Genomic DNA, 24731 nt, shown 5'->3' on the forward strand with positions numbered 1-24731 from the left:
GAAGGCCCCGGTACGTTCTGTACCTATACAGGATGTGAGTACCTGGCTACACAAGGATATATGGCGGTACTTACGAAGCGTCAGTGATATAGACAGTCTTATATTTCCGTGCAGAGTCTCCAGGGTATTCTGGCTTCTCCACGCTCGTGGACGGGTCAGCACTGTCCGACGTAACCTGTGCTCGGATAGGGGTTAATCATAGTAAGCATTCGTCAACAGATGGAGAGTCACCTCCGGTATGCCTCCTGCAGAAAGCCAATCTTCTTCGAGCTCCTCGCAGTCCGAATCATTTTTGACGTCCTGGTTAGCCGTACCATGAGTAGTATCGTCGCTCGGGCTGGTCCGTTCCTCTCCTGCGGAGAATCCCAAACTGAAAACTGTCCAGACGTCAGAACCGAATCCGAAACTTAAGAGCTACATACGTGTCTCGAAATAGTCGCTGCGCGCGGATAGTATATTGCTATGAGCGTGTATGTATCCCGGCCCCTTTTGGAATCTAGCAGAGGGCATGATAACGAAACGGACATCGGCTGTGCTGGCGTCGTCGAACATGAGCGCCATCATTTCACATAGGGTCGTCAGGGAGGGTCGTAACTTGACTGGCAGTGTCGGCTCGGTATAATTGCGGGGATATTCATATATGACATACTCTAGAGTCAAGTTATCCTGAAGTATGAGGTCAGTCAAATCATAGGGTATGTGTCTAGCATCATGCGCACATTTTTCTGGATGGCTTCGTCCAGCAATATGGTATTCATAGAACAAAATTCTGACTTTGCCCAGCCCGAGTCTCCAAAGTACTGCGGTTCATCCATGGTGAACTCCGCAAGCAGCCGTTCACCATGCTTGTGCTAGTACGGATGCATGTTGTCTGACTCCAGGAGAGGATGTAGGATGACTTACAGCAGTATGGAAGAGGGCGCATAGAGAATTCTCAGAAACGCGGCCAGCAAATGAGAGATATATTCCTATCCAGTCAGAATCGCGATCTGCAATATTTACGTTGAACTGAAGAAGTGTGAGTGAAGTTTTGCGTCAATCTCGAATTAAGACGCAGACGGTTGTCCCGCCTTACCTGCCACCTGCCGTCAGCAAGCATGTCACTATTCCAGACTTTCTGTTTCCCCTTATTTTCCTGGCAGTCTTTAAAGACATCGTATAGCAGAAGGCTACCATAGAACTAAGAACCTCACCTTAGTTGAATAGTTCAACATGTATGTATGTACCGCCTTCACTTACTGAACTGGATTCCGCCACCTCCCATCGCACTGCGCCCCGGTGAGCTGTCGGATCGCACTTACCATGCATGGGTAGATTGCTCCGGATGTTATACAAGCTGAACATGCTCAAGTTCTGTTCTGAGGTGGACTCGGCTTCGCTCAAAGTGCACAATGCCAGCGCGACGCTCACGTAAAGAAACAGTCGTGCTCAAGCTGCCGAACCCAGCCACCGATAAGTAACCAGGTCTCCGAGCAAGTCCATTCTATAGCAAGTGCAACACCAGTGCGATTATTTCAGCTGTATTGCGGAGCACAAGACAAGGTGAGTGTTGCCACAGCCGCGTTCGGCATCAGCGACGTCATAGCTTGAACGACCTATTCCGCCAACGCTAGTGAAGACGGTGGTGTTGGATGTTACACCTGCTTGCTTGCCACATCCTCGACTATTGGATATCATAATCAACCGAATTACTCATATGGCCACTGCTGCGTCCGCAACGTCAGTGTCTTTCTCGATATTGAAGTCAAATTCGCATGTTCTAAACGTAGAACACTGACAACAGTGCGGATCGCGTGTCTGCATCTGTGTCTTCCGAGGTTGAGCTATCCGCGAGGGAGGAAAAGATTCTGAAGCATGCGAACGACAATTTACGACCAGAGTCAAATCGGACAGACAGCGGGGGGTTCAAGACCAAAGACGGCACGTTCTACGTGTCTAAACCTTTCACGACTCATTCGCCCCGGAGGAAGCGGAAAGCAGTGATCACGTTCGTCCCGCGCAAGTCAACCTTTGACACGACGAATGAGCAGTCCGGCACGAACGAGTTTCGGGTGCGCATATATCTTCCTCTAATGCTTGATTTATCCTGATGCCTTCCACAGGGTTTCTTCTCCCTCTTTTGGATATCCATGTTCCTGTTCACAGTTCGGACATATGTTCGCAGCATAGAGACCCATGGCGCACCCCTCAACCTCAGGTTCGCAAGCATGTTCTCCCAGGATGCCATCACCCTTGCAATAAGCGATGCCGTGCTCGTCCTGAGCACAGGGCTCTGCGTGCCTTTCGCGAAGATGATAGCGAAGGGGTGGATCAACTACTACTGGACGGGGCTGGTTATCCAGCATGTGTGGCAGACGCTGGTGTTAGCCATAGCCGTGAAGTGGACGTTCGATCGGTGCGTGCACATCCGCCCGATTCGTCGGGCTTTTTCTGAACAGCAATCTAAGGCAATGGCCATGGGTCCAGTCCGGATTCTTGACTCTCCACACCTTAGTGGGTCCGCTCACTATTAAGCTGTCATGCCCGTCTGACCTGACCCACAGGTCATGATAATGAAAATGCACTCCTATATGACCGTGAACGGCTACCTCTCGTACCTAAGCTCGCAATCCCAGATCATCCTCGACGAGCTCAAGGAAGCAACGGCACGCGTCGGGGGCTGGGACGCTGCCCTCGCGCAGGCCAAGGCCCGGCGGGAGGCCGAAGCCTCCAAGGAGGACGAGGCGACCACGGGGTCCACCACGCCCGATCTGAGCGCCATCCCCGCGACGCCTGACGGGGCGCAACGCGAAGTCGTCGACGCGTCTGCCGCGAACGTCCTTCGCAAGCGCCTCGTCGCGGCGCAGAAGACCGCGGAGCGCTCGGGCATCCCCGTGTCCTCGACTGTGGAGTCGTCGACGACGCTCGCATCTGCAGTGCCCTCGGGGAAGCCCGGCCCGCATCCGCTTGTTGACCACCCGGACGAGGAGATCGCGGCGCTTGCGAAGGAGTATTCGGAGATCCAGAGTGAACTGGTCAGCTCTGGGCCAGAGTATGTCAAGTGGCCGGAGAATATCACGTTCAAGAATTTCGCTGTGTACCAGTTGATACCCACTTTGGTCTATGAACTTGAGTATCCGCGTACTGATAGGTAGGTGTGATCAACACGTCCTGTATGATATCCAGCGTACTGACTCTGCGACCAGGATCCGACCGCTGTACGTCTTTGAGAAGACCGTAGCCACGTTCGGCACATTTGCGCTATTGTATACCATCACGGAAACGTTCATCCTACCAATGACCCCTCGCGCTTCGGGCCAATCGTTTGCGCGCTCGTTACTGGATTTGGCCCTGCCTTTCATGATTGCTTACCTCTTACTATTCTACATTATCTTTGGTAAGATATTTCCTGACACCGGCTTTGCCCTACCCGCCTGATGTCCCGTGCTAGAATGCATATGCAACGGATTTGCTGAACTGAGCTAGTAAGTCCTCCTTCATTATATCGTACAAATGATTCAAACATGCGTCATAGCTTTGCCGATCGTCAATTTTACGAAGACTGGGTGAGCATTCTACCATCACCTGTCCAATATTCATGTCTGACTTCTTACCTAGTGAGAAGATCCTTCCATCAGTGCTCTTGCACAACATTATCGTAGAATAATACTCACGTCGTTTCTTTCCATCAGGTGGAACTCCACATCATGGGACGAGTTCTCTCGCAAATGGAACAAACCAGTGCATACCTTCCTCCTGCGCCACGTCTATGCAGAGTCCTCGTACAGGGTGTCAAGGTCCAGCGCCATGTTTATCACTTTCCTCCTAAGTGCTGCCGTCCACGAGATGGTCATGGCGATCGTCACGCAAAAGATCAGGTAAGCGCCACAGTTTTACTCCGTGTTGGGGTCATGAGCTCAAATGCCGTGCAGAATGTACCTATTTTTCCTTCAGGTAAGCTTCCCACAAGAGTGTGTCAGGCCGGGCAGCTTCCTCATGCGCCTCTACAGCTTATTCAGATCCCGTTGATATACCTCGGCCGGCTGCCTGCCATCAAGCGAAACAAGCTCCTCGGGAATGTCGTGTTCTGGTTGGGTCTGTATGCCGGTTTCCCGCTGCTTTGTGTCGGGTATCTGGCGTACTAGTCTGAGGATGCATTGGTGACGTTGTTGCTAGTATCATAATGTCCATATTAATTCTCCCCTGCGTAATCGAGTGGTTTAGGTTGGATCGCGCGTAAGGGGAGGCTCCCTCCACACCTGACTTAGCTGTTTGTCTCTGTATGTGCTCAGCCCGGGTTCCAGTGTTCGCAGCCTATCGGACGCGCGTATTAGACGCGTGACGTCACGCGTTTCTGAGGCAATGGCGGATCCTCGATGTTGGACGTGGGAAGCGTTTAAGCTGCTGCCCATCTGCATAGGTACGTATGCTTTGCCTGGTTGGCTTTTGACCGTACTCTCCTCAGGTCATGTCGCTCGCGGGAATGAAGTGGAAGGTCCTTCAACATCAGGAGGATGTTCGCGTAATAGAGGGACAGCAGTGCAACGTGGTATGATAGCAATCAATCTACATTGTGGTGAGCTTGTCAGCTACTTATATTAGGTTTCTAGCTTTCTGGTTCGTTCGCAATTCGCCGCCTGGTTGAATGCTGCGGACAGTCTACGGCCCCGGGAGTGATCTCATGGAGTCCTGTGATATCTGGTCGTAGAAGCAACTGGCATGTAGGTTCATGAATTGCGGGCAATTCCACTACGGTGAATATCTTGATGCTTTGCAGTTCCAGATAGCTACAGATGAAATAAAAGGTGATCGTATTCGCCTTTGGTTTATACGCAAGTCCTTCGAGAAGTCCAGAGGAACAGCGCCGGCGCATTTCACAGCTACCGTTGGTCTCTTATTTACCTATATGCCCGACAGAAAGGTTTTCATTACACTTTTGGGCAGTTAGCGATGGCAGACTCATCTACTATCGGAAAAGCTGAAGGATCTTTACGATCGGGGCAGGCCAGTGTTGTCAAGAAATTCTTCAAATCAGACGACGTCTCCCAGCACGATGCTACCATGAAGGTGAAGGTGGATGTCATGTATTCTGCGTTAACTGGGCTGATACATCGTCGCAGGATGTTGCAATCCTTCGCTACGTGATAGATGAATATCCTTCGAGTGCCCTTGAGTGGCCGCTGGGGCTTAAACCCTCAGTGGGAGGTCTGTGCGATTCCATGCACAATATATATGACGATCCCCATACATCCGACGTCTGCTTTCTCATACACTCGCGCCCCGGACCGAGAGACGAACCGAAACGGATTTATGCTCATTCGAAGATACTTTCGCGTCAGTCTGCCTATTTCGGGACGAGTGAGTGATCCATTGAGGTGTCTGAAGTAACCCTGAGCCGTCTACCAGTGTTCGAGTCCGGCTTCTCTGAAGGTATACAATCAGCCTTAACCGAGTCTGCAAGTTCGGATGGGGTAGTCACTGAGCGGTGCAACGTCGACACGGATTCCGACTACTCGTCTGAGGAAGACGAAGATCGTAACATGAGCGTCTGTCCGCATTCCGATGTAGGCGGTACTGCCTGACGTGGCGTGTAGACTCTGATATAGGTGTCTCCAGCCAAAGCATATAAATGCGGACTTCGCTCGAGATGCCATCATCATCTCTCGTGAGGATGTACCACCCGCGGATACAGGAGGTGCGAGCGACGACGTCCGCCAAGAGCGGGCCTACAAAATCGTCCGTATATCTGATACAGCGTCAGTTGTCATATGCATGAAGTCGAACCAATGTGTTGACGTATTTCTCTCAGATATCGAACTTTTAGAGCCCTGCTCTACTATCTATACACCGGGTGATCATGATCTCGGACCGCACGCCATCCATATTCAACTACATTGTTTAGGTCTATTTCTTTTGCCCCGTTGAAGTCTTCGTACAATATTGCTCGTGAAGCAATCGGTCCATCCTTGAAGAGTCGCCCAGCATACAATCAAGAGAAAGCGTTAACGGTGTCTCCTCTTGCCAATCGGGACATCCCATGGACGAGTCCCAAGAGTATGTACAAGCTATGTGATAGTGAGTATGCGGCTACCGTGGTTAGAGTCATCCAACAGACTTGAGGTCGCAGAGCTTGGAATCCCAGATCTCAAAGTCGCCTGTGCGAATCGCATAGAGGAATGCCTTTCACCGGAGAATGTATGTGTCGAGGTCGACTCCTCGTATTCAGCATTATTCCCCGAGATCAGGCACATCCAGGAACAATACATGGAGGATCATAGGGTGAGACCATCTTCGTACGCTCGAGTAGGTGGCGTATGACCTGCTGTCCGTCTGTCTACAGGGGGATATAGTCGAGACATTCGCATTCAAATCGCTGCTTGAGGCCGCCTTAACCAGTCTTCGCCCCGAAAGTAAAGAGGCCTGGACTCGTTTCTTTGACATCGTCACCGAAGATGTCATGGGGTGCTGCGCTCCCGGTCCGAGGGGGGAGAAGCGAAAAAGGCTGGATGACGGTCAGGCAATGGTGTTCCTTGCCCCTTTGTTCGTGGTTTGATGTACCATCACACAGGACAGCAGGAGTCTGAAAGCGACTCGGAGTGATGGTGCAGTCCAATTCGACCAGCACAAGTGTTCAGGCCGATGGAGAGACAGCAGGCGAGCATGATTTAATAGGTTCGCATGAGTGCGCAATATCGGCTGCGAATAATAGAGGGAGACTGCGTTGTCAGCGGCAGTTAGCCGTACCGACGCATTCCAGATACACGACCATGTTGGATAGCTCATAATATGCTCAGTGGGGTCTGCGAAAGCGATACCAAACTCGTCAGAGGATAGCACCACTATGACAGGCTATCAGCACGTACATCTGAGGATCCAGCGCCGTCTGAGCAAGGGCAAATGAATTCCAGAATTCCTGGTCTAGCATGATATCCTGCGTCAGACTTGGGTTGATGTGTTGAGTGAAGACACTATCGAACGTCAAGCCAGGTAGCCCCAGTTGCGGATCCGACATGCCATGGTGCTGAGCAGACGAGAGGTCACTACTGCTGCTAGACGAGGGCGTTCCTGGGGTGGCTGCAGGTCTCGAAGGCTCCCTCTGAGGTTCATCCGTTTGCCATTGGAGCGCCTTCTCAGTACGGGCCTGCGCTTCTGCATTGAAAGTCCTGAGCAACACAGAAATAACGTCTGCGCATCGTCGGGCGCTATCGGAAACATCTGCTATGTGATTCAGCCTCGCAGCCACCTTCGGGAGGAGCTCTTCGCTCGTGATCAGCACAATCTTTTCCGCGCCGCGGTAGTGCCGAAGAAGAGAGGTCTTCGCCAGAACGATGAGCGCCGTGGCCATTAGGATCATGGAGAACACGCTGTCAGGCGCGGTGGCCAGGAACTCGCTATCCGACCCTGGGTGAGAGACGAATGCGATCAGGAGGGCTTGTGCGGTTGTCACCCCATCTAGGCCCCACTCGCGGACTGCGTGGGCGTGGGCGCGGCTAAGACCAGAGTACCACGTCCGTGCGCCGGCAGGCGCATCGGGCTTCCGCCCGGCCTCGCTCCGTCGAAGCTCGCCCAGGATGTGGTAGAGTACGAGCAGCCTGCAAGAGTGGTAATGCATCACAAGCACGTTGAAGTGATATGACTCGTAGTCCGTTGCAACTGTTGGGTTTTTATTTTATTTTACCGATGGATGAGGACTGCATCGCAGGGGGGTGCGAAAGCGGGACTTACCACCGAGAGGCTGGATGCTGGTGTACAGGATCTCGAGCTGAATCAACACGTTCTCGACTACCTCGTCGTGGAATGCCTGAGCTTCCCTCTCCCCGTCCTTCAGGTGCATTTGCAAACCTTTGCCTGCGAGGCTCTGCATTCGAGTTAAGAAGTAGAGACGTAGGTCCCGGGACCGGCTGTTAAGTGTGTGCGGGGATATGATGTTGAATACCTCGTAGTCAAGATCAGATCGTTGGGAGGTGGGTGTCCGACCCGTCCCCATGCATAGCCTATGGCATTCAGTCAGCGTTTCATACTCATAACATCGACAGGGATTCCTACATCCACTCTGCACTCAGGAGAGAGAGCCACTAAAGAAGGAGCCTCGACATAAGCAGTTTTTACCCCAGGAGATAAACTTACCAAGCGAACTTTATTGACAGCTAATTCCTTCTCGGAATCACCGACATCGTTACGACTTGAGCTGAGCTGGACCGCATGCGCAACTGCTTGGTTCAGCGATAGTTGTATAGCGGCACTAACAGCTGAAGACGCAATCATGCGGCTATCTCGCCCAGGGGAGTCAGCTGTATTAGGTGGGGGAGTCCATAGTGACAGGATTAAAAGTGCGGTGACTGTCTCCATTGACTGCGCGGAAGTAAACGCAAACTTGAAACTATAAGAGTCCGCGAGGGCATTAAGTCGGGGTATCACGTTTGATCTTTGAACGGGGTCAAGGTCCCGCGCAGCGACGGCGCATTTGGCCAGATCTAGGAATGGGTGCCTGCGTAGGTGGTCCATGGAGAGATGCAGCCATGGGCTGTACTTTTTTTCAAACCTGCCATCGTAATCTTAGTGAGGGGACTGAGCAAAAAGTAGGATCACCCTACACTGCGAGTAAATTATCTATCTCCGACTGCGACAAGATTTCCGAGATACTTGAAGCAGGCGCGACCACGATTTCTTGGGGTGGACGACGGAGTAACTCTTGCATCGCGAGCATGGGCGTGTCGATCCAGTCATATAAGCCTGGTTCGGGTGGGTGAGGCGCGAGGAGTGATTCGGGCGTGATAGGACCGTTGAAGCCGAGAAGCTCCTCCGGGGTCAGCGACCCAGGGGGCATGGTTGACTGACCTGAGCGGTCAAACGCAGTAGACACAGCTCTACTGTGCGCGGAGGTGGTGGGAGAGTTCTGCTCTTGGGAATCGGCCTCTTCGAAAGAGCATGGTATGGCCAGGATTCTGCAGCGATGACAGCTGAGCGAGTTTACTTCGTTCTCGAGGGTTTCACAGCGAGTTTTATGCTTGCGGCATGAGACACATGCCTGTCGTGATTTCCTTCGTTTGGAGGAATGTGTCTCAGAGACGTTCAGAGTACGCTTCATGAGTGTCCGTGGCGGGGAGGGGCGTATGCGTCTAATATTTCGGCTTCAATTCAGGCAGCGTATACCCGCCCTACTCTAGCGAGTTAGGCAACCTTACCGCAGTCAGGGCTGTTCAAACGTTCAAACGTTCACGGACAAACGGAAGTCGAATCGCATGTTGCTTCCTTGGCCGCAGTAAGAAAGACGCACATGTACAGCCACACCATCCGTAGCCTTGTGTCATGCCTTTCTTGTCATCAGTCTAAATTTAGCTCTGTCCTCGGAATTCGCCTCCTGCTGCAACCTGCTGCCTCCCCGTCCACTGTGTCCAGTGTCCAGTCCAAACTACGGTACCATGCAGGTCTGTAACCCTCGGGCTGAGATATTATATGATGCTAGTGCCCTACAGCAACCGACAGTGAAATAAGAAAGGGGTTGCTCTCGCACCATCCCTCGTTCCGGGAGCGACTTGCGTGTGCCACTGGGGCATTCGGTCAGTTACCGCCCCCGCATTCGACGGAACAGCTAGCTTACCATCATGTACCCTGAAGATTTTGCGTGAAGGCGCCCCAGAAATTCATATCCAACAAAATATCCTGACCCGGGCCGGCATACATATTTTGGGCGAATATGCTATCGAAGGCAAAGCCTTCATAAGGTATTCCTGAGAACATCGCCTGCCCCTCTTGCTGCTCAGCCGTCAGACACTCGCCCGTGGAATGCGGTGGGCCTGGCGTGCTCTCCCTTCGCCTCTTCTCACCACGAGTCTGCTGTTGCGTGGTCCGAAGGTACACATCATGCTCCGTCTTCCAAGTCCCATGCACGATCTCCAGGACCTCCGCACATCGCGCCGCGCACATGGACGCGTCCGCGATCCTGTGGAGTCTCGCTACAACCCTCGGGACCAGAGCGTCGCTCGAATGCAGCAGAAGACCGTCCCCGTTCCCGTAGTCCCGCATGAGTGACGTCTTGGTAAGGATGACCACCGCCCCGGACAGAGAGATCATAGCCAGGACGTTGTCTGGGGTGCTCAGCAGGTCTTCGTCTGAGACAGGCGCTGCGAGGAAAGTGATGAGAACCGATTGGGCAGCGATGATGGCGGCCATGCCCCACTGAGCGGTGAGTCGTCGCTGGAGGGGTTCGAGGGCGGCTACCCAGCCCTTTGACTGGAATGCGCCGAGCCCATTGTGAACGGCATGTGACCGCAACTCTTCGAGAAAGCGACATAGCGCAAGGAGCCTGTATGTATGATATTGCAGAATGAGCATTTGAAAGTGGTACGTTTCATAGTCCGAGATACCTGTTACATGAGGCCGTTTAAATGATGTACTTATAATCCCGAATACATCGCGTCGATACTCACTGGCGAGAGGCTGGATGCTGGAATACACGGAGTCCAATTGGGTGAGGATGGATCCGGCTTCGTCGCGAAAACGGTGTACGCCTTCAGAGTCGTCTTCGTGCGTACCCATGTGGATAGCCTTCTCCGCTATACTTTGTATGCGTGTAAGAAAATCGAGGCGTAGGTCCCTAGATCCGCAGTGCAGAGTTGATGGAGAGATCCTACGTAACACCTCGTAATCTTGATCTGCATGGCGGGATGTTGGAGTCCGGCCGGTGCCTAAGCAGAGCCTAGCGATGTGAGGTTAACGGTCATGTTATACGTATGGACGTGCTGTGCTGTGCTTACATCCACTCCGCGCTGACAAGGGACAACCACTGGTAATATCGCGTTAAAGACGCCATTGATGGTGCAATTGCAGAAACACTCACTAATCGGACCCTGTTCAGAGCTATCTCGAGCTGCCCATCGTTCGACACATGCGAGGAGTGTAGCTGTATCGCTGAGGTCACGGACCGATCTAAGGATAGCTGCATAGCTGCGCTGACTGCCGACGAAGCAATCATGCGACTGTCCTGCAAGCTCCCATCCGGCGTGCCTGCGCCAGACGGCCACAGCGAGAGGATAAGGAACGCAGCAACGGTCTCCAGTGACTGCACTGAGCTGAAGGTGAGTCTAGCTACGTAAGAATCCACCAGGCCGTAGATTTCAGGCAATACAGAAGATCTCCTGATGGGATCGAGGTAGCGAGCGGCTACGGCGCACTGGACCATGACCAGGAATGGGTGAGGGCTCAAGAACCCAAGGGACATGCTCAGCCAAGGGCTGTATCTATGCTCGAACCTGGAAGAAAAATATGAAGTTCATCCAAGGCGCCCGGATTATGAGAAGCGTAATGCTTACACAGCGAGCAAGTGGTTGATCTCATTTGATGTAAGGACATCATTGAGGGACAACGCAGAAGAGACATGGGATAGCGAGGGACGCTTTCGGAGCAGTATCTGCATGACTAACATCGGATTCCGGATCCATTCGTTGCCCTCCTTTCCCGGGGGAGCCGGAGCTAGTAGTGACTCAGGAGTGATAGCATCGCACCACTCCAACTGCGACTCAGGTATACGGCGGACAGCCGAGGTGCGTACAGAAAGAGGAACCTGCTCTCTAACGTCTCTGGCTGGACTTGCCCTGGTAGACTCGCTACCCGAAGGAGAAGTCGTGGTAGGGGATTCGTGGGCAGGTGATTCATGAGGCTCGAAAGAGCATGGAATCCCTAAAACGTTGCAACGATGGCAGCGAAGAATTTGAGGCTCCGATTCCAGCATCTCGCATCGAGTCTTGTGTTTGCGGCAAGAAAGGCATGCCTCGCGGGACTTCCTCCTCTTCGAGTGGGAGCCGATCGCCAGGTTTGGTCTCATAAACGCAAAGAGATCCGGGACAGTCAACTATGGGAATGTCCACCGTCCTTTGAGCAGACATGTAACTTTTATCTATCGACGCCCATGCGTATACACAAAGCTGTGAGAGAGGATGTCATTGATCGAGAGTGTAAGTTGAATCGGACCCTCGCGATCCTGGTGCACCCAGAAGACGCATCGCCACCATCGTGGTTAGGGTTCTAAATCGCGCAGCAGAACCGCAGTCTTGGCTTTGGCAAGTTGCTACTCGTCGTTATGCTTGTTTAGGAGACTGTCCTCATGTTATACGGGAACGTATACTAGCAAAAAGAAAGGAAATTAAGCTAGAAATCCTCAAATGAGCCTACAGAAGGTAGTCCAGTTACTACTGAGGGGTCCAACCAACGGCTTGCATGCCCTGCCCGTGACTGCGGATTAAGGATGAACCTAACAGCTGTTGTGTCTTCCTGCGCTGCGGTGTCTCGACACTTGAGCATATATCGCATAAATAGGCAGAGGGCTATGCGCGCCTATCTAGAAAGACCAGTAGCATGCGAATGCCCTTATGTCAGGAGTGTTTCTGGTCTTCATTGTACAGCCAGTTGCAGATCGATGGGCCCACTTTTTAAAAATCATTTACAGTCGGACCACGTCGGACAGCCAATTTCAAGTCCCCGAGAGACAGAAATCAGGCCATCTGGACTTCCCTACCTTCTTCCGTCGTCGTCCCTGGCACCCACTCCGACCCACTCCGACTATACGTGGTTCTCTGAATTGATGGTCTATCGATCTGCAAGCGGCTGTAATTTCGGACACTGCGACTGCGGAGGATTGCTGATCGCCAAGATTCACACGTCCACGCTTCCCCGCACTGCATCCAGCCACCCGTCGGAATGGTTCCGTTGGACAGAGCACTCCGTCGGAATCACCAAAGACGAACTCAACGCAGCAGTTGGGCGTTATAAGATACACATATGCGTTCGGTGAGTTGGAACACTAGCTCCGAACCTCCCATCTACCGATAGCTGACATGAGCGGGCCCCTTGCCATTTTGCCTATTTTACTCGCGCTCGCCGGTCGAGCTCTGGCAGGTGCGCTACGAACTTCTCTGCAGTACCATTCGCTTCTTACATAGCCGGTATAGATGACAACACTTCGAGCTCTGATGTTCCCCTCGTGGAACGGATCCTCCGTAAGTTCGTTCATTTTACGACGACGATAGTTCGCGCTGACCATCCAAAGACTATAGTCCAAGCAGGCCGCTAGCAATAATTGCCGGTCTGCTATATATCATCGCTGCCGTTTCACTAGGCAATCACATTCGAGCACGGAGAGATTGGTGGGGCATATGCCTTCCGATCGGCGCGTTGTGTCAGTACCCTTTCATTCCACAAAAAGCACTGCCTGATCTTCCTATTCTCCCCTTCAACCTCTAGGTATGGCCATCGGGTACTTCGTCCGTTTCGCAGAAACCTATGGCTCCCTCGATGACAGCCTCGGGATATACATTATAATGGACCTGCTCATTCTCTGCGCCCCTGCGACCTTCCTTGCCTTCAATTATATTGTCTATGGCCGCACTATAGTCCAATGCATAGGACGCGAGCATTCAATTATCAGACCGGAGCGCGTTGCACGCATCTTCGTTATCAGCGATATCTCGACCTTCTTCCTCCAGGTATGTCCAGGTCCTACATTGTTTGGATCGCACGATATGAACTGACCGATGTCACAGGCTTCAGGTGGGGGTTTGACAGCCATGAATAGCCTGGCGAAGCTTGGCAACGATATTGTGCTCGTGGGACTGATCCTCCAAGCCTTATCATATGTCTTCTTTATTTTTGTCGCGGTTCGCGCGCACCGTAGCGTTGTGCGATCCAGCCCTCGATCGTCGGTGCATAAAGAAGCATGGTGGAGAGTACTCTGGGTGTTATACTTTTCGTCCATTTTCGTCCTGGTAAGCAAACGGATGCATGATGTGGTGCCGCTTTTCTAATTTCTGCGAAGATACGTTGTATATACCGCATAGTCGAATTTGCCCAGGGCTACGACGGGTACCTGGTCACGCATGAAGGTGTGCACACTAGCAGTCCTCTGTCCCGTCCAGGTCTGACCCCTCTGTCTCAGCCTACTTCTACTGCCTCGATGCTCTACCCCTGCTTATTGCCATCTCCGTCTATATACCCTTCTGGCCGAGCAAGTATATTTCCCCCCCTTCCGAAGAATACAAGATGCCCCTAGGGTCAAGCACTTCTGTCTAATCGGGTATATCATGAACATAGACTTTCTCTTGTGCCTGCTACATTGTAAACCTTTCGCGCTGCAATGACTGCAAAGCTAGACAATGGACTATAGGTAGTATATCATACCATCTACTTCAGTGCACACACCGATACGATATCCTCTATATCGCGAGATTGATTCCGATAGCACACTTGTGGAAAGATACCGCGCTTGGTAAAGCGGTCACAGTAAGGTGGGAGTGAGATAGGATGGGCTCAGTTTTCTTTTGGTACCACGTACCGGATAAGCATTCCGTTTGAGTCGTTCACGTCCCCTTCTCCGGTCTGGTCCCGCGTACATGCGCACGTGTACTCTCACCTCTGCTCTCGAACCTAGAACTGCAATTATGTAGCGTTTCCTAAAGGGGCGAGTGACATAGAATTCTTACAGATCGTGAATCTCGTCGGCAGTAAGGACATCCTTGAGGGATGAGGCGGGAGGGCCACGGTGTAAAGGTGAACGCCTGCGGACTCGGAGTAGGACTTGCATAAGTAACATAGGGGTATTGATCCACTCATGGACCTCTTTGCCTATCGAATCCGGAGCCAGAAGTGACTACGGAGTGAGGGTGTCTTACATTCCGGCGGTTATCCTGTGGTCTCCATGTGTCTGATGGACGTGTAAAAAGAGCGGTTTGCTGTGTAACCTCACCAGCTGGACCGTTCGTGATAGACTGGCTGCTCTCCGAGTCAGGTGAAGCTGGGAATCCGGCTGTTCCGAGTCGTAGATTCCAGGGACATTGCATCAATAGAGCAAAGAAACTAAGCTCCCGACCACAGTCACGGTGTTTCCCATAGAGTCTTGTTTTTGCGGTAAGCGAATCAGAACTTCAAGTTGTCGGCACGGTTAGTCTCATCACGATCCGAGGTCAAGTCTGGAAGACGGACACCGTGGCCACCATCCGAAATCACTCCTTTATGTAACGGTCGCTGCCCATGCGTTAAAGAAACGCTGTGACAGGACGCCAGCCTGAGTGCCATTTGATCGAGAATCCGAATGTGTACGACAATCGAACTTGTATGTAACCACAAGTGACATAGCCACCTGACTGTGTGGGATCTTAGATCTTAGATCTAGTGCAAGCCGCGCAGCGGCAATGATGCTGCATAGCAAGTTGTTGTCAGTCTCGCACTGAGCGCTGTGGCATGGTGGTCTATACAAGCCTCTAGATGCTGAATAAGAAGCCGGAAATTACAGATAGGGTGGACCATCAACACCCGGGATTCCCGCGACTGCGGTTACAGCATGAGCCTGATAAGTGTTCTGTCTTCAACCTGCACTGAAGGTGCTGAAATTTGGTATGCTACATCGCGCAAATAGACAGAGGGCTATGTGTGAACATTCTACCCCTTCTTTAGTATGAAAGGTCTTTGTTGCTTCGAAAGATCGCGAGGAGTACAATACCTAGGGCCTCAGTCAGCGAATGCTCATTTGAGTCATTAGTCGTCGCGATGCACCGTACGTAAGGTGAGTTCAGGCATCTATATCTATTCTTTGTGACTGAAACGGCGAGAAGTAACTTACTGAAAAACGGCTTGCACGCCGTCTCGTAGATCCTCCTATACATCATGATGCAGATCGTGGCACGGGCTTGGCAGGTATATACCAGCAACCTTTGCCAGGTTGCCACTAGTACTCGTAGGACGTCGTCATATTTAAAGCTGCGGGCGAATACTATGGTGTCGGGCCACGCATGGTAAAGGACATTGAGAGACGAGCTCTGCGGACTAGAGACACCGCACTCAACTACCCGACGTCTTTGACTGCGATGCCCTGACTGCGGATTCAGGATGAGAACGACTGGGCCCTCCCGTACCGCAGCATGCTCAAGTCCGGTGCATCACATCGCGTGAATAGGTCGGGCTGCTACGCACGTTGATGTTGAGAAGCGAGCATGCGACTCCCTGTACGTGATCAATGTTTCTCAGGCTGGTCCTCTCGGTTTCGGGACACTATGCAACTGCGGAGGAATTTTTATTCGCCAAGATTCATACCCATCCAGTCACTCAGCAGACTGGTGGCTCTTGCGATCGCCAGCGTCTTCCTCCACATTACGTAAATGCGTACTGCGCGTTGGTTGACGTCCATGCGTCTGTATAAAATACAGCGATGAGCTGAGTGAGTCAAATACCACTTCCTTGGGCCCTCTGAGCACCGGGTAGTCGACATGAGGAGGTCCAGTTGTACCTTACCTATCTTACTCGCGCTTGCGGGTCGAGCTCTCGCAGGTTCGTGCGCACTTCTCTTCCGCACCGCAATCTGCTTACAAAGGCCCTTACAGATGATGGAATTTCGGGTACCGATATCCCCATCGTCGAGCTAATTCTTCGTAAGTTTTATCATTCACTTCACGACAGTGCACTTTCCCTCACAGAATCTGGCATAGATTACATTCCAAGCAGGTCGATAGCAATAATCGCCGGCGTGCTATATTTCGTTGCCGCAGTGCTACTAGGCTATCACGTCCGAGTATGGAAAGACCGGTGGGCACTCTGTCTACCTATTGGTGCGGCATGTGCGTATATTTCCACGTCCTCCCTGAAATAGTCTAATCACCCCACCCCATTTTCTAGGTATGGCTCTGGGATACTTCGTCCGCTTCGCGGAAACATTCGGCTCACTCCTTGACAACCTCTGGGTGTACATCGTTATGGATCTGTTCATCCTCTGCGCGCCCGCCACATTCCTCGCCTTCAACTATATACTCTACGGACGTGTGATCATGCAGTGCGTCGGGCGCGAGCACTCGATTCTCCCGCCGGAGCGCGTCGCGAGAATCTTCGTTATTAGCGACGTGACGACCTTCTCGCTGCAGGTGTGCCAACTTCTCTCTGCGAGGAAAACCACAGGCACTGACCGGTATTAATGCACAGTCGACCGGCGGAAGCTTGGCGGCGAACTACAAAATACCGATACTGGTAAAAGTGGGAAACGCCATCGTTCTCCTGGGCCTGATCCTGCAGGCGTTATCCTACATCTTTTTTCTCTACGTCGCCTTTCGTGCCCACCGCAGCGTCATGCGCACCAACCCGCACAAGGAGCCATGGTGGACCGTGCTCTGGGCGTTATACTTCTCCTCCATCTTTATTGTGGTACGCAAATTTACCTGCATACAGCCTCGCTGCTCACCTGACGGTCTCAAAGATACGCTGCATCTATCGCGTAGTCGAATTCGCGCAGGGGAGTGACGGGTACCTGGTCACTCACGAAGGTGGGCGCGCTCGCAGTTTGCTCTCCTTTGCTGTTCCTGATGCGTTCCACCGCAGTCTACTTTTACTGCCTGGATGCGCTGCCTCTGCTCATTGCTATCTCTGTTTACATACCCTTCTGGCCAAGCAAATACCTTTCCCGTGCTTCCGCTGACTATATGATTCCCTTAGGATCAATCGCTTCTATGTAGCGGAATGCAGTCATAGACCCAGACTTTATCTATACCCTTACTAATACGGAATATAGATAATGAGGATAGGTAACATAGATCTAGACTCTTGTGTTGCTGCTGTCCTGTGATGAAAACCCACCCACCGAATAAGCTTGAGGAAATTCCGATTTTCGACCATCAAATACGGGCTCCGCATTGGACTTGAATATTGAAAGGAAACGTCGCGTGTGAGACTATTACAAAGAACAAGGTATGTACTGTACAAAGCACGCAAACTTAGTACGACATTGCAATAGCACAGGACACAACGAGAAGCTACACCATGTGGTGCACAAGCTAAGTTCTTGCATCCCATGTACTTATAGTTAAAGTTGGGCATCTCTCTATATCCTCTCAGATTCTACCTATTGTCCCGTAGTCTACTTCCATTGCCTTGACGCCCTAGGGCCTAGGCCTCTGCCATCAATCCTCCGAGCAAGTATATCAAGTACCCTGAAGAATACAAGATGCCGTTGGCGTCAAGCACTTCTGTCTAGTCCAGTGAGTTCTCGCACTCAGATCTCTAAGTATGAATCCTCAAATACATGTAGACAGTAGACCTACTCGGGGGTATTGTTGCCAATTTCCCTTTTGGCAAGTGCTTTACTCGATTCGGCGATTGTATTTATTTGATAATCACGGGATTCTCAGGCTCTGACGTGATGGGCACGCGTGCCGTACGCGTACTTTAAGTGGTTAGATCTTCTCGGTGGCACTTGATCTTAGCGCTGTTTGCGTCTCAGCTGCAACGTCTTTGGCTTCAATGAGTATGCCGGTTCGCGCCGTTGAAGTAGTGGGCGCCACTCGCAGCGCTGTGCGCTGGGAGCTGAATGAGTGTCTTTCTGTAAGTGTTCACGATAAACTACGCCATGCGAGTGTATGGAACGGGGGTTTAGTACCACGGGGCCTCGTTGTTTCACGACATTTGGAAACATTGTAAGGAGTATGATACCCAGGGACTCAGTCGGCAGACACAATGGTCCGCTTGCACATTAATCGTCGCCGGTGGCACATGGGAGGTGAGTTCGGGCGTCTGTAGCTCTTCGTTGCCAGGGTCATCTACTGAAAATGGATTGCACGCCATCTAGATCATGCTGTATATTGCAGATAGAGACACCCGCTGGATAGCTATATACCTGAAATTGCATTCTCAGCAACCTCGGGCCCCCTTCTCCAAGAAGTCCCTCTGTGCCCATCTCTATGCCGAAGTACGTGGGTTCTTCCCTTTAGAAGTACAGAGATGTCTAAGATGGCATTATGCATATAGCTCAAGCATGGTGATCGCCTGCTAGCCAGATTTAATATGAAAGAACAGCTCTTTGCGTTCGGACTGCGGGGCGCCCAAGAAAAGGCCTGGGGTACTCAGAGATTTTGCTCGATGGATACGATATTAAATGATGATGCCATCAAGAAGGATGTGTCTATGTCAGATAAAATAAATGCCACTCATATTGTACTGATGCCTTCCGTTCTTCAGGACAGGTTGACAGTCAACTACGAAATCTCCGAATACCCAGACGATTATGTTCCGAAAACCGGTGTTCTCAAGATGAGACCCCTCGGACTGAAGACATCATGGGATATGATGGCAGTCATGTTTGACGACGCAGCCACTGCTGACGTCTGCTTCGTCATCCGACATTTCGCTGCATCGGACGACCAACCGGCGCGTATCTATTGTCATAGTAAGATATTATCCCTACGCTGTGACTACTTCTAAACTCGTAAGTAAAATACCCTGCAGCTCAGGCTGGAGCCCTCTGACTGTCAAGTAGTGTTCCGCGCGGGGTTCTCCGAAGGTAGAATCTGGCAAAGCGCTGAGCAGAATCCTGTCCAATTCGACGAACACGAATGGGAGGAGGGAAGTGACTCGGATTATGAAGACATTGACATCGACGAGTACGGCCAGGTTGACGAGTACGGGCACGTCGACGATTACGAGGAAGAGGCAGAGGGAGATGACGAGGGTCAGAAGGAGGAAGGATGCAAGGTTGAGGATCAGGGCGAGGTCCTGGAAGGGGAAGATGTGCCACTGGAGGAAGAGATGCAGGAAGAGAAAGAGGGCGAAGTTGAGGGCCAAGGTCAAGACGTGGGCCAGCGAGAGGGTGCAAAGGTAGCTACCGGGTTTGCACATACACGAAATAGAGTCTATGTCACTGACGCCTGGTGAGTACGGTCTCCTCTCCTACGAACACATACTTACAAACATCGTGAAAAATTATCAGCTATAGGACATACTCTACTATTTGTACACTGGGTGCGCTCTCTTCTATCCACCTTTCCTTCCACTATCTGACACTCTCAAGATGCGTAGCGTTCGCGCCTCTTCGATCGAAGTACCGGGTGGCGAGGAATGCAGCCCTTGCTGAAAGCCCCGACGCACTCTTCATGACTAGGAACCAGTACAACGAGGAGAATGCGCTGGTGATCTCCCCCGACAGCAAACGCGGGCAATTTCCGTGCGTCAGTGCGAAGAGCATGCACAAACTATGCGACAGTACGTCCCTCAATCCGATCTCGCCCCTTCTAAACTCAGTGTATGCTTCAGAACTCGGTATAGGTAACCTAAAGGCCGCTGCCGCGCAGTTCATACACGACTCCCTAACACCAGAGAGCATATTCGACGAGTTTCACTCGTCCTTCTCCTCTCTATTCCCCGAGATTCTCGAGGACCAGGACAAGTACATTAAAGAGCACTGGGTAAGGCGGTGGCTTGCCCTTCCGATTGTGCTTCTACTCAACGCACTACGCTTACAGCCCGAGCTCTGCAAGACGAAGCAATTCGACGCCTTCATGGCTGAGCTGTTCTCCCGATGGCCCGGCGAGCTAGGCAGTCGGTGGCGCGAGCATTTCTACTCGGCCGTCATCAAGCCCAAGTGCGACGGGTCGTGAGGACTGGCCGAACCAGCCGTAGCGGGTCTCCGGATGCGTCTCGAGTCCGTCCTCATCAAAATTCCACTTGTACCCTCTTCGATAATATCATCCTAACCTACCCACCCTATATCGTCGCGGACATGTTGGGCGCAGTCCCGTTCAACTCTGTGCAAGAGCGCTGAACGGAGGGGCTGGTAACCTGGGACGTGACGCCTTGCCCACATATGATATTCGGGGGCTTCGAGGTCCTATTTTCGCAGTTCGATTCACCAGGAAGAGTGTTGCAGTTGAAGCTGAATGAACTTTCCTGAGACACTGACCCGAACGACTTGATTCTGAACGGACAGCCCGAGTCGACTCTGGTGCCACACTGTCCCCATATAGAAATCTCCCCACCAAATAAAGAAATCCCGCCCTGTCCGACAGGTAGCTTTACTGCGCCCCCGTGCAAACACGTACAAATATATCATATCGAGAAAAATGTCACGTGATGCCGGCAAACGCGGGCTTCCCGCCGCGCGCGTGGCCGGCCAGTTAGAGTATCTTCAAGTCTTGACTAAGAGGGTCATATAGATGGGGCAAAATAAGTTTTCATTGAAATTCTATATAGCTGTGATATATGTGGCTGACAAGGTATATATAAAAGCCAACAGTAAGGAAAGTTAATAAACCCTAACCCTAAAAGCACAAATCAAAAAATGTGCACAACTACGAATTGAACTCCAGACGTCCAGCACTCAATACATGCCGCATAACCACTATACTAACGAAGCAATTTAAGTCTTACACATCAAAATAGTATGATGGCAATGTAATCGCCGTTTACTTAATACGGCTGGATCCAGTTATTTTTAGTGACGCGGCCGGAGGGGTCGGAGGTCACATGATATTCTTCTCGAAAAGGTAATATTTGGTCGTGTTTTCGCGGGGGCGCAATAGCAAAGACGCTGTCCGACTACTTGAAGTTGAACTGAGACTATCGAGAGGAAACATCGACTCTCGAGGGTATTACCACTACAGGTACACAAAGCAAGCAAGCAAGCACCAATCCTACACTGCAAAGACACCACACTCAACACGAAGCAACACCTAGTACACAATCATAATCGTCATACATTGTCCATCCATGCGTGTATTCATAACAGTCCCATCCGCCATCACCCACCATCCCCACTTCACAGCAAGATGAATGCAGCGAGCACCGCAGCCACGGCAGCACCAGGCACCGACACCCGCGCCCCGGGGGCGGCGCCGCTGCTATGCCCGACCACGCCGCCCTGCTCGCCGAACGTCACGTTCTGCGACGACCATATGATCAGCACGTGAACACGCAAGGGGAGGCCGGAGCGTACCTGTGGGATGGACGAGTTGACGCACTGCCCGCTGCCGATATCCAGATCCCACAAATACATACACGCCCGTCACTCGACGCCGAATGGAGGACACGCACCCTCGGGCGCCCGGTAGAAGAAGTACCTGTCGCTGCTCACGTTCCGGAACGCGCGCGTGTCGTAGGGCAGCTGGTCGTCGCTGTCGGTCGCGGACGTGTTGCGCACGAAGATGCAGGCGAGCTGGGAGGGGAAGAGGGTGGCGATCTGGGGGTAGGCGGAGAGCAGGGTCGAGGAGGAGGTGTCGCCGACGAGGACTGGGGGGGGGGGTTAGTGAGGAGGAGGGGAGGGGAGGGGAAAGGCGGGGAAAGCTTACCGAATTTGCGGTTGGGGAACGTCTCGAAGAGCCTGACGAGCGAGTTCTGGCGCGCGTCGAGGATCTGCGAGGGCTCCGTCAAATTTATCGGGCGCTGTATGCATACCCCAGTCACACACACATTCTCCCGTCAGAAGGGTACGAGAGCGAGAGGTAAGGATGCGGTGCGCACCATCTCGAGCGAGCCGAGCGGGAAGTTGTTGAAGAGGTACTCGACGTACGTGCGCGTGAGCTCGACGGGGGTGGTGGTGTCGTAGCTGCGAGTGGTTAGCGAGGTGAGAGTGGTGAGTGGGGTGGGCGGGTGGGCGGGCGTATGCGTACTGGAAAGCGACGCCCGGGAGGGTCTGCAGCCAGTGGCTGAACAGTTCCGCGATCCCGGGGACATTGACGTAGGGTTGTACGAACGAGTTGTACAGCCCCTCGTTCGGGACGAACACCTTGGTGACTACACGAATGTGTGAGCGGTCGAACGCACCACAACAATCGGACATGTACATGTCACTCACTCCTGAGCACGTCGTCGATGTCGCTGACGACGGAGATGCCGGACTGCGGGACGAGGATGGCCGTGCCGTTGCCGGGGCCGGTGACGTCCAGGATGCCCGTCTGCACGGCGGTCGTTTGCGTGTAGTTGTCGTGCAGGCCCGATATCGTCTCGAAGAAATCGAATTCGCCGACATCGTCCGCCGTCGGCAGCGCAATCCCACTCGTGCTCGTGACGGCGCTGCCGTTGGCGTAGACCACCGCGCTGAGGTTCGCATGGGGCACGGGGATGCTCGCCAAATCCTGTGTGCGGTTCTGCAGGAGCGCCTTTTGCGTGTCGTTGAGGTTGTCGGTCTTGAGCCCGTCGATGAGGGAGTCGAGCGAGTCGGTGGAGACGTTCGGCAGCTTGTAGGCGAGCCCGTAGAAGCGGACGTTCCAGCCGCTGGGGGTGTAGTTGGCGTAGGAGGGGATGAGCAGCGCAGAGGTGGAGATGCTGGAGAGGTCGTCGGAGGAGGAAATGTCGAGTTTGTGCTCGATGTCGCTCAGGCTGGGCCAGTCGCCCAGCACGGCTGGGGGTGGTCAGGGTTAGGGTAGATGTGGCGGGAGGAAGGAGTGCTTACTTGGGAGTGCCGAGGCTGCCGCGGCTGTGGCAGACGAGACTATCAAGGAGACAGGTCAGGTTGAAATGTCCGGATAGAGTGGGATGCACACCTGCTGAAGCTATTTCGGATGTGACGGGCTGCGGCGCGGCGGCAGCAAGGCCCGCAAGGCTGGCGGCGACAAATAACTCCCAGCATGTATTCATTCTGACCGGTGTATTGTTTGCGAGGTTGCCATGTTCATTTTATAGGGCAAGCAGGCAGCAGCAGCAGATGATGGCCAATTGCGTCAGAAATCAAATATTTGGGAGTTATAAATAGGTCTGCGATGAGGGTGACGTCGTGCCTGGGTGCTTCTTTAGTTCTCTTGGCGGCTGCGTTAGGAAGGTGTTTAGGAACGGCTCCGAAGCCTCCCGCCGGCAAGCTTCACAACGTTTGAAAATTTGAAGTCTTGCCTTGCATCGACATACTCATCCGATGATCGATATTCTGTGTCTGCCCCTCAAGGGCGTTTCTTGCCTGGGAAAGGCGTTCCTTGTAATTCTACCAAAATACTAGGCATAGCCGGGACATGAACCTGAGCGCCACACCAACCGTTTGCAACTCTTGAAGCTTGAAGTTGTGTAACAAATGAAGCACAGGCCACTTTCCAGCGTTAATACGTTTACTTGTCCCGCACTACAAGTGTTTCATTGGCCGTAGCTCTCGCACCAACAGGTAGAGGCACCACCTGCCAAAACGTTCCGCCCTCTCGCGTGTTTCCATCTCAGTGATCTCACTGAAAGGGTCTACCACTCTAGCTGCTTTTCTTTTGCACGAGTGAACTTCTACTCTCGTACCCACGCGATTCGCACGATATCAATGCGTATTATGGATTCCTCCCGTTACATGGTACAATCGATACGAACACTAGCTCTCGTGAACAATAAATCGCGGCATACACCTCTCACGGATGTGTCACAGGTCACACTGCGTACACGAAGAACATCTCAGTCTCGCTGGCAATAGAAGGCTTCCTCACGTCCTAGCTCTTCTAAAGAGTGCGTCGATTGAAGCCTCAATTCGATGGTTTCCAAATAGTCCCGCATCGCACCCCGTCTCTCCGTAGCCACATTGCCCTTGGGCCACGCCAACTCGACCTTTAGCTCCTTCCGCCCTCGCAGCACTCCCAGCTGGGCCTTGAAGTCTTCCTTGAAGTCAACGTCCTCCAATCTCAGTGTTTTCAGGTTGGGCAACAGCCCCTGCTCTGGATCACACAGGTGCGGCAGGGTCCCCCAGATCGAGCGGTTGTCCAGCGTCAGCTGTACCACGTCACGGTACTCGGAATGCTTTCCGCACAGCGTCACGGACGCGAAGGCGTCGCAGGCTTGGGCCCTGGATGGATCGTCGGGCACGCGGACTATGATTTCTATGGGGTTTCCATTATCATCTTTATTGACCGTGATGTCCTCGTCTCTGGCTGCTGGGAACGGCGGCACTGGCAACGGGGGAGGACTGTGGCTGTTAGCGTGGTATTAGGGCGTGCAGTGAGAGTCCTGTACCTTCCATCGGCGCGGCCTTGGCTTGGGGTAGGCGAATTGGACAT

General features: G+C 52.6%; 8 protein-coding genes across 8 annotated transcripts; 4 read left to right on the forward strand and 4 right to left on the reverse strand.

The window, feature by feature from the left end:
- The first annotated feature begins 1712 nt into the window (after window positions 1–1712).
- Window positions 1713–4233, forward strand: GLOTRDRAFT_115574 (MBOAT-domain-containing protein). The gene is made up of 11 exons (XM_007866807.1): window positions 1713–1719; window positions 1784–2051; window positions 2103–2395; window positions 2448–2493; window positions 2544–3130; window positions 3186–3376; window positions 3431–3464; window positions 3515–3544; window positions 3672–3857; window positions 3912–3933; window positions 3990–4233. Exons 3-11 carry the CDS (start codon window positions 2130–2132, stop codon window positions 4122–4124), a joined length of 1497 nt encoding a protein of 498 aa, XP_007864998.1. The 5' UTR covers window positions 1713–1719; window positions 1784–2051; window positions 2103–2129; the 3' UTR covers window positions 4125–4233.
- A 696-nt stretch (window positions 4234–4929) lies between these two features.
- Window positions 4930–6579, forward strand: GLOTRDRAFT_128180 (uncharacterized protein; the record flags this gene model as incomplete). The annotated part of the gene is made up of 9 exons (XM_007866808.1): window positions 4930–5046; window positions 5100–5337; window positions 5386–5543; window positions 5596–5735; window positions 5804–5830; window positions 5882–6054; window positions 6107–6258; window positions 6320–6491; window positions 6548–6579. 9 exons carry the CDS (start codon window positions 4930–4932, stop codon window positions 6577–6579), a joined length of 1209 nt encoding a protein of 402 aa, XP_007864999.1.
- Window positions 6580–6802: 223 nt separating this feature from the next.
- Window positions 6803–8806, reverse strand: GLOTRDRAFT_138026 (uncharacterized protein; the record flags this gene model as incomplete). The annotated part of the gene is made up of 5 exons (XM_007866809.1): window positions 6803–7632; window positions 7705–7973; window positions 8026–8054; window positions 8107–8521; window positions 8574–8806. 5 exons carry the CDS (start codon window positions 8804–8806, stop codon window positions 6803–6805), a joined length of 1776 nt encoding a protein of 591 aa, XP_007865000.1.
- A 776-nt stretch (window positions 8807–9582) lies between these two features.
- Window positions 9583–11437, reverse strand: GLOTRDRAFT_138027 (uncharacterized protein; the record flags this gene model as incomplete). Its single annotated transcript, XM_007866810.1, has 5 exons — window positions 11292–11437; window positions 10820–11231; window positions 10737–10765; window positions 10410–10678; window positions 9583–10346 (listed from the first exon to the last, which is right to left on the reverse strand). Exons 1-5 carry the CDS (start codon window positions 11402–11404, stop codon window positions 9583–9585), a joined length of 1587 nt encoding a protein of 528 aa, XP_007865001.1. The 5' UTR covers window positions 11405–11437.
- Window positions 11438–13220: 1783 nt separating this feature from the next.
- GLOTRDRAFT_74804 (RTA1 like protein) lies at window positions 13221–17465 on the forward strand (the record flags this gene model as incomplete). The annotated part of the gene is made up of 4 exons (XM_007866811.1): window positions 13221–13460; window positions 13518–13739; window positions 13790–13856; window positions 17332–17465. 4 exons carry the CDS (start codon window positions 13221–13223, stop codon window positions 17463–17465), a joined length of 663 nt encoding a protein of 220 aa, XP_007865002.1.
- A 784-nt stretch (window positions 17466–18249) lies between these two features.
- GLOTRDRAFT_128185 (uncharacterized protein) lies at window positions 18250–20378 on the forward strand (the record flags this gene model as incomplete). The annotated part of the gene is made up of 10 exons (XM_007866812.1): window positions 18250–18330; window positions 18383–18505; window positions 18575–18694; window positions 18754–18903; window positions 18964–19171; window positions 19262–19652; window positions 19718–19743; window positions 19801–19983; window positions 20035–20186; window positions 20244–20378. 10 exons carry the CDS (start codon window positions 18250–18252, stop codon window positions 20376–20378), a joined length of 1569 nt encoding a protein of 522 aa, XP_007865003.1.
- A 903-nt stretch (window positions 20379–21281) lies between these two features.
- Window positions 21282–23352, reverse strand: GLOTRDRAFT_138029 (uncharacterized protein; the record flags this gene model as incomplete). The annotated part of the gene is made up of 9 exons (XM_007866813.1): window positions 21282–21658; window positions 21713–21743; window positions 21807–22005; window positions 22065–22158; window positions 22237–22321; window positions 22386–22509; window positions 22571–23116; window positions 23168–23206; window positions 23259–23352. 9 exons carry the CDS (start codon window positions 23350–23352, stop codon window positions 21536–21538), a joined length of 1335 nt encoding a protein of 444 aa, XP_007865004.1. The 3' UTR covers window positions 21282–21535.
- A 783-nt stretch (window positions 23353–24135) lies between these two features.
- GLOTRDRAFT_92758 (uncharacterized protein) lies at window positions 24136–24731 on the reverse strand (the record flags this gene model as incomplete). Its single annotated transcript, XM_007866814.1, has 2 exons — window positions 24136–24646; window positions 24688–24731. The coding sequence occupies 2 exons, from the start codon at window positions 24729–24731 to the stop codon at window positions 24136–24138; spliced, it is 555 nt and encodes a 184-aa protein (XP_007865005.1).

The sequence above is a fragment of the Gloeophyllum trabeum genome (genome assembly GCF_000344685.1).
Source record: "Gloeophyllum trabeum ATCC 11539 unplaced genomic scaffold GLOTRscaffold_00005, whole genome shotgun sequence".
Classification (NCBI taxonomy): Eukaryota; Fungi; Basidiomycota; class Agaricomycetes; order Gloeophyllales; family Gloeophyllaceae; genus Gloeophyllum; species Gloeophyllum trabeum.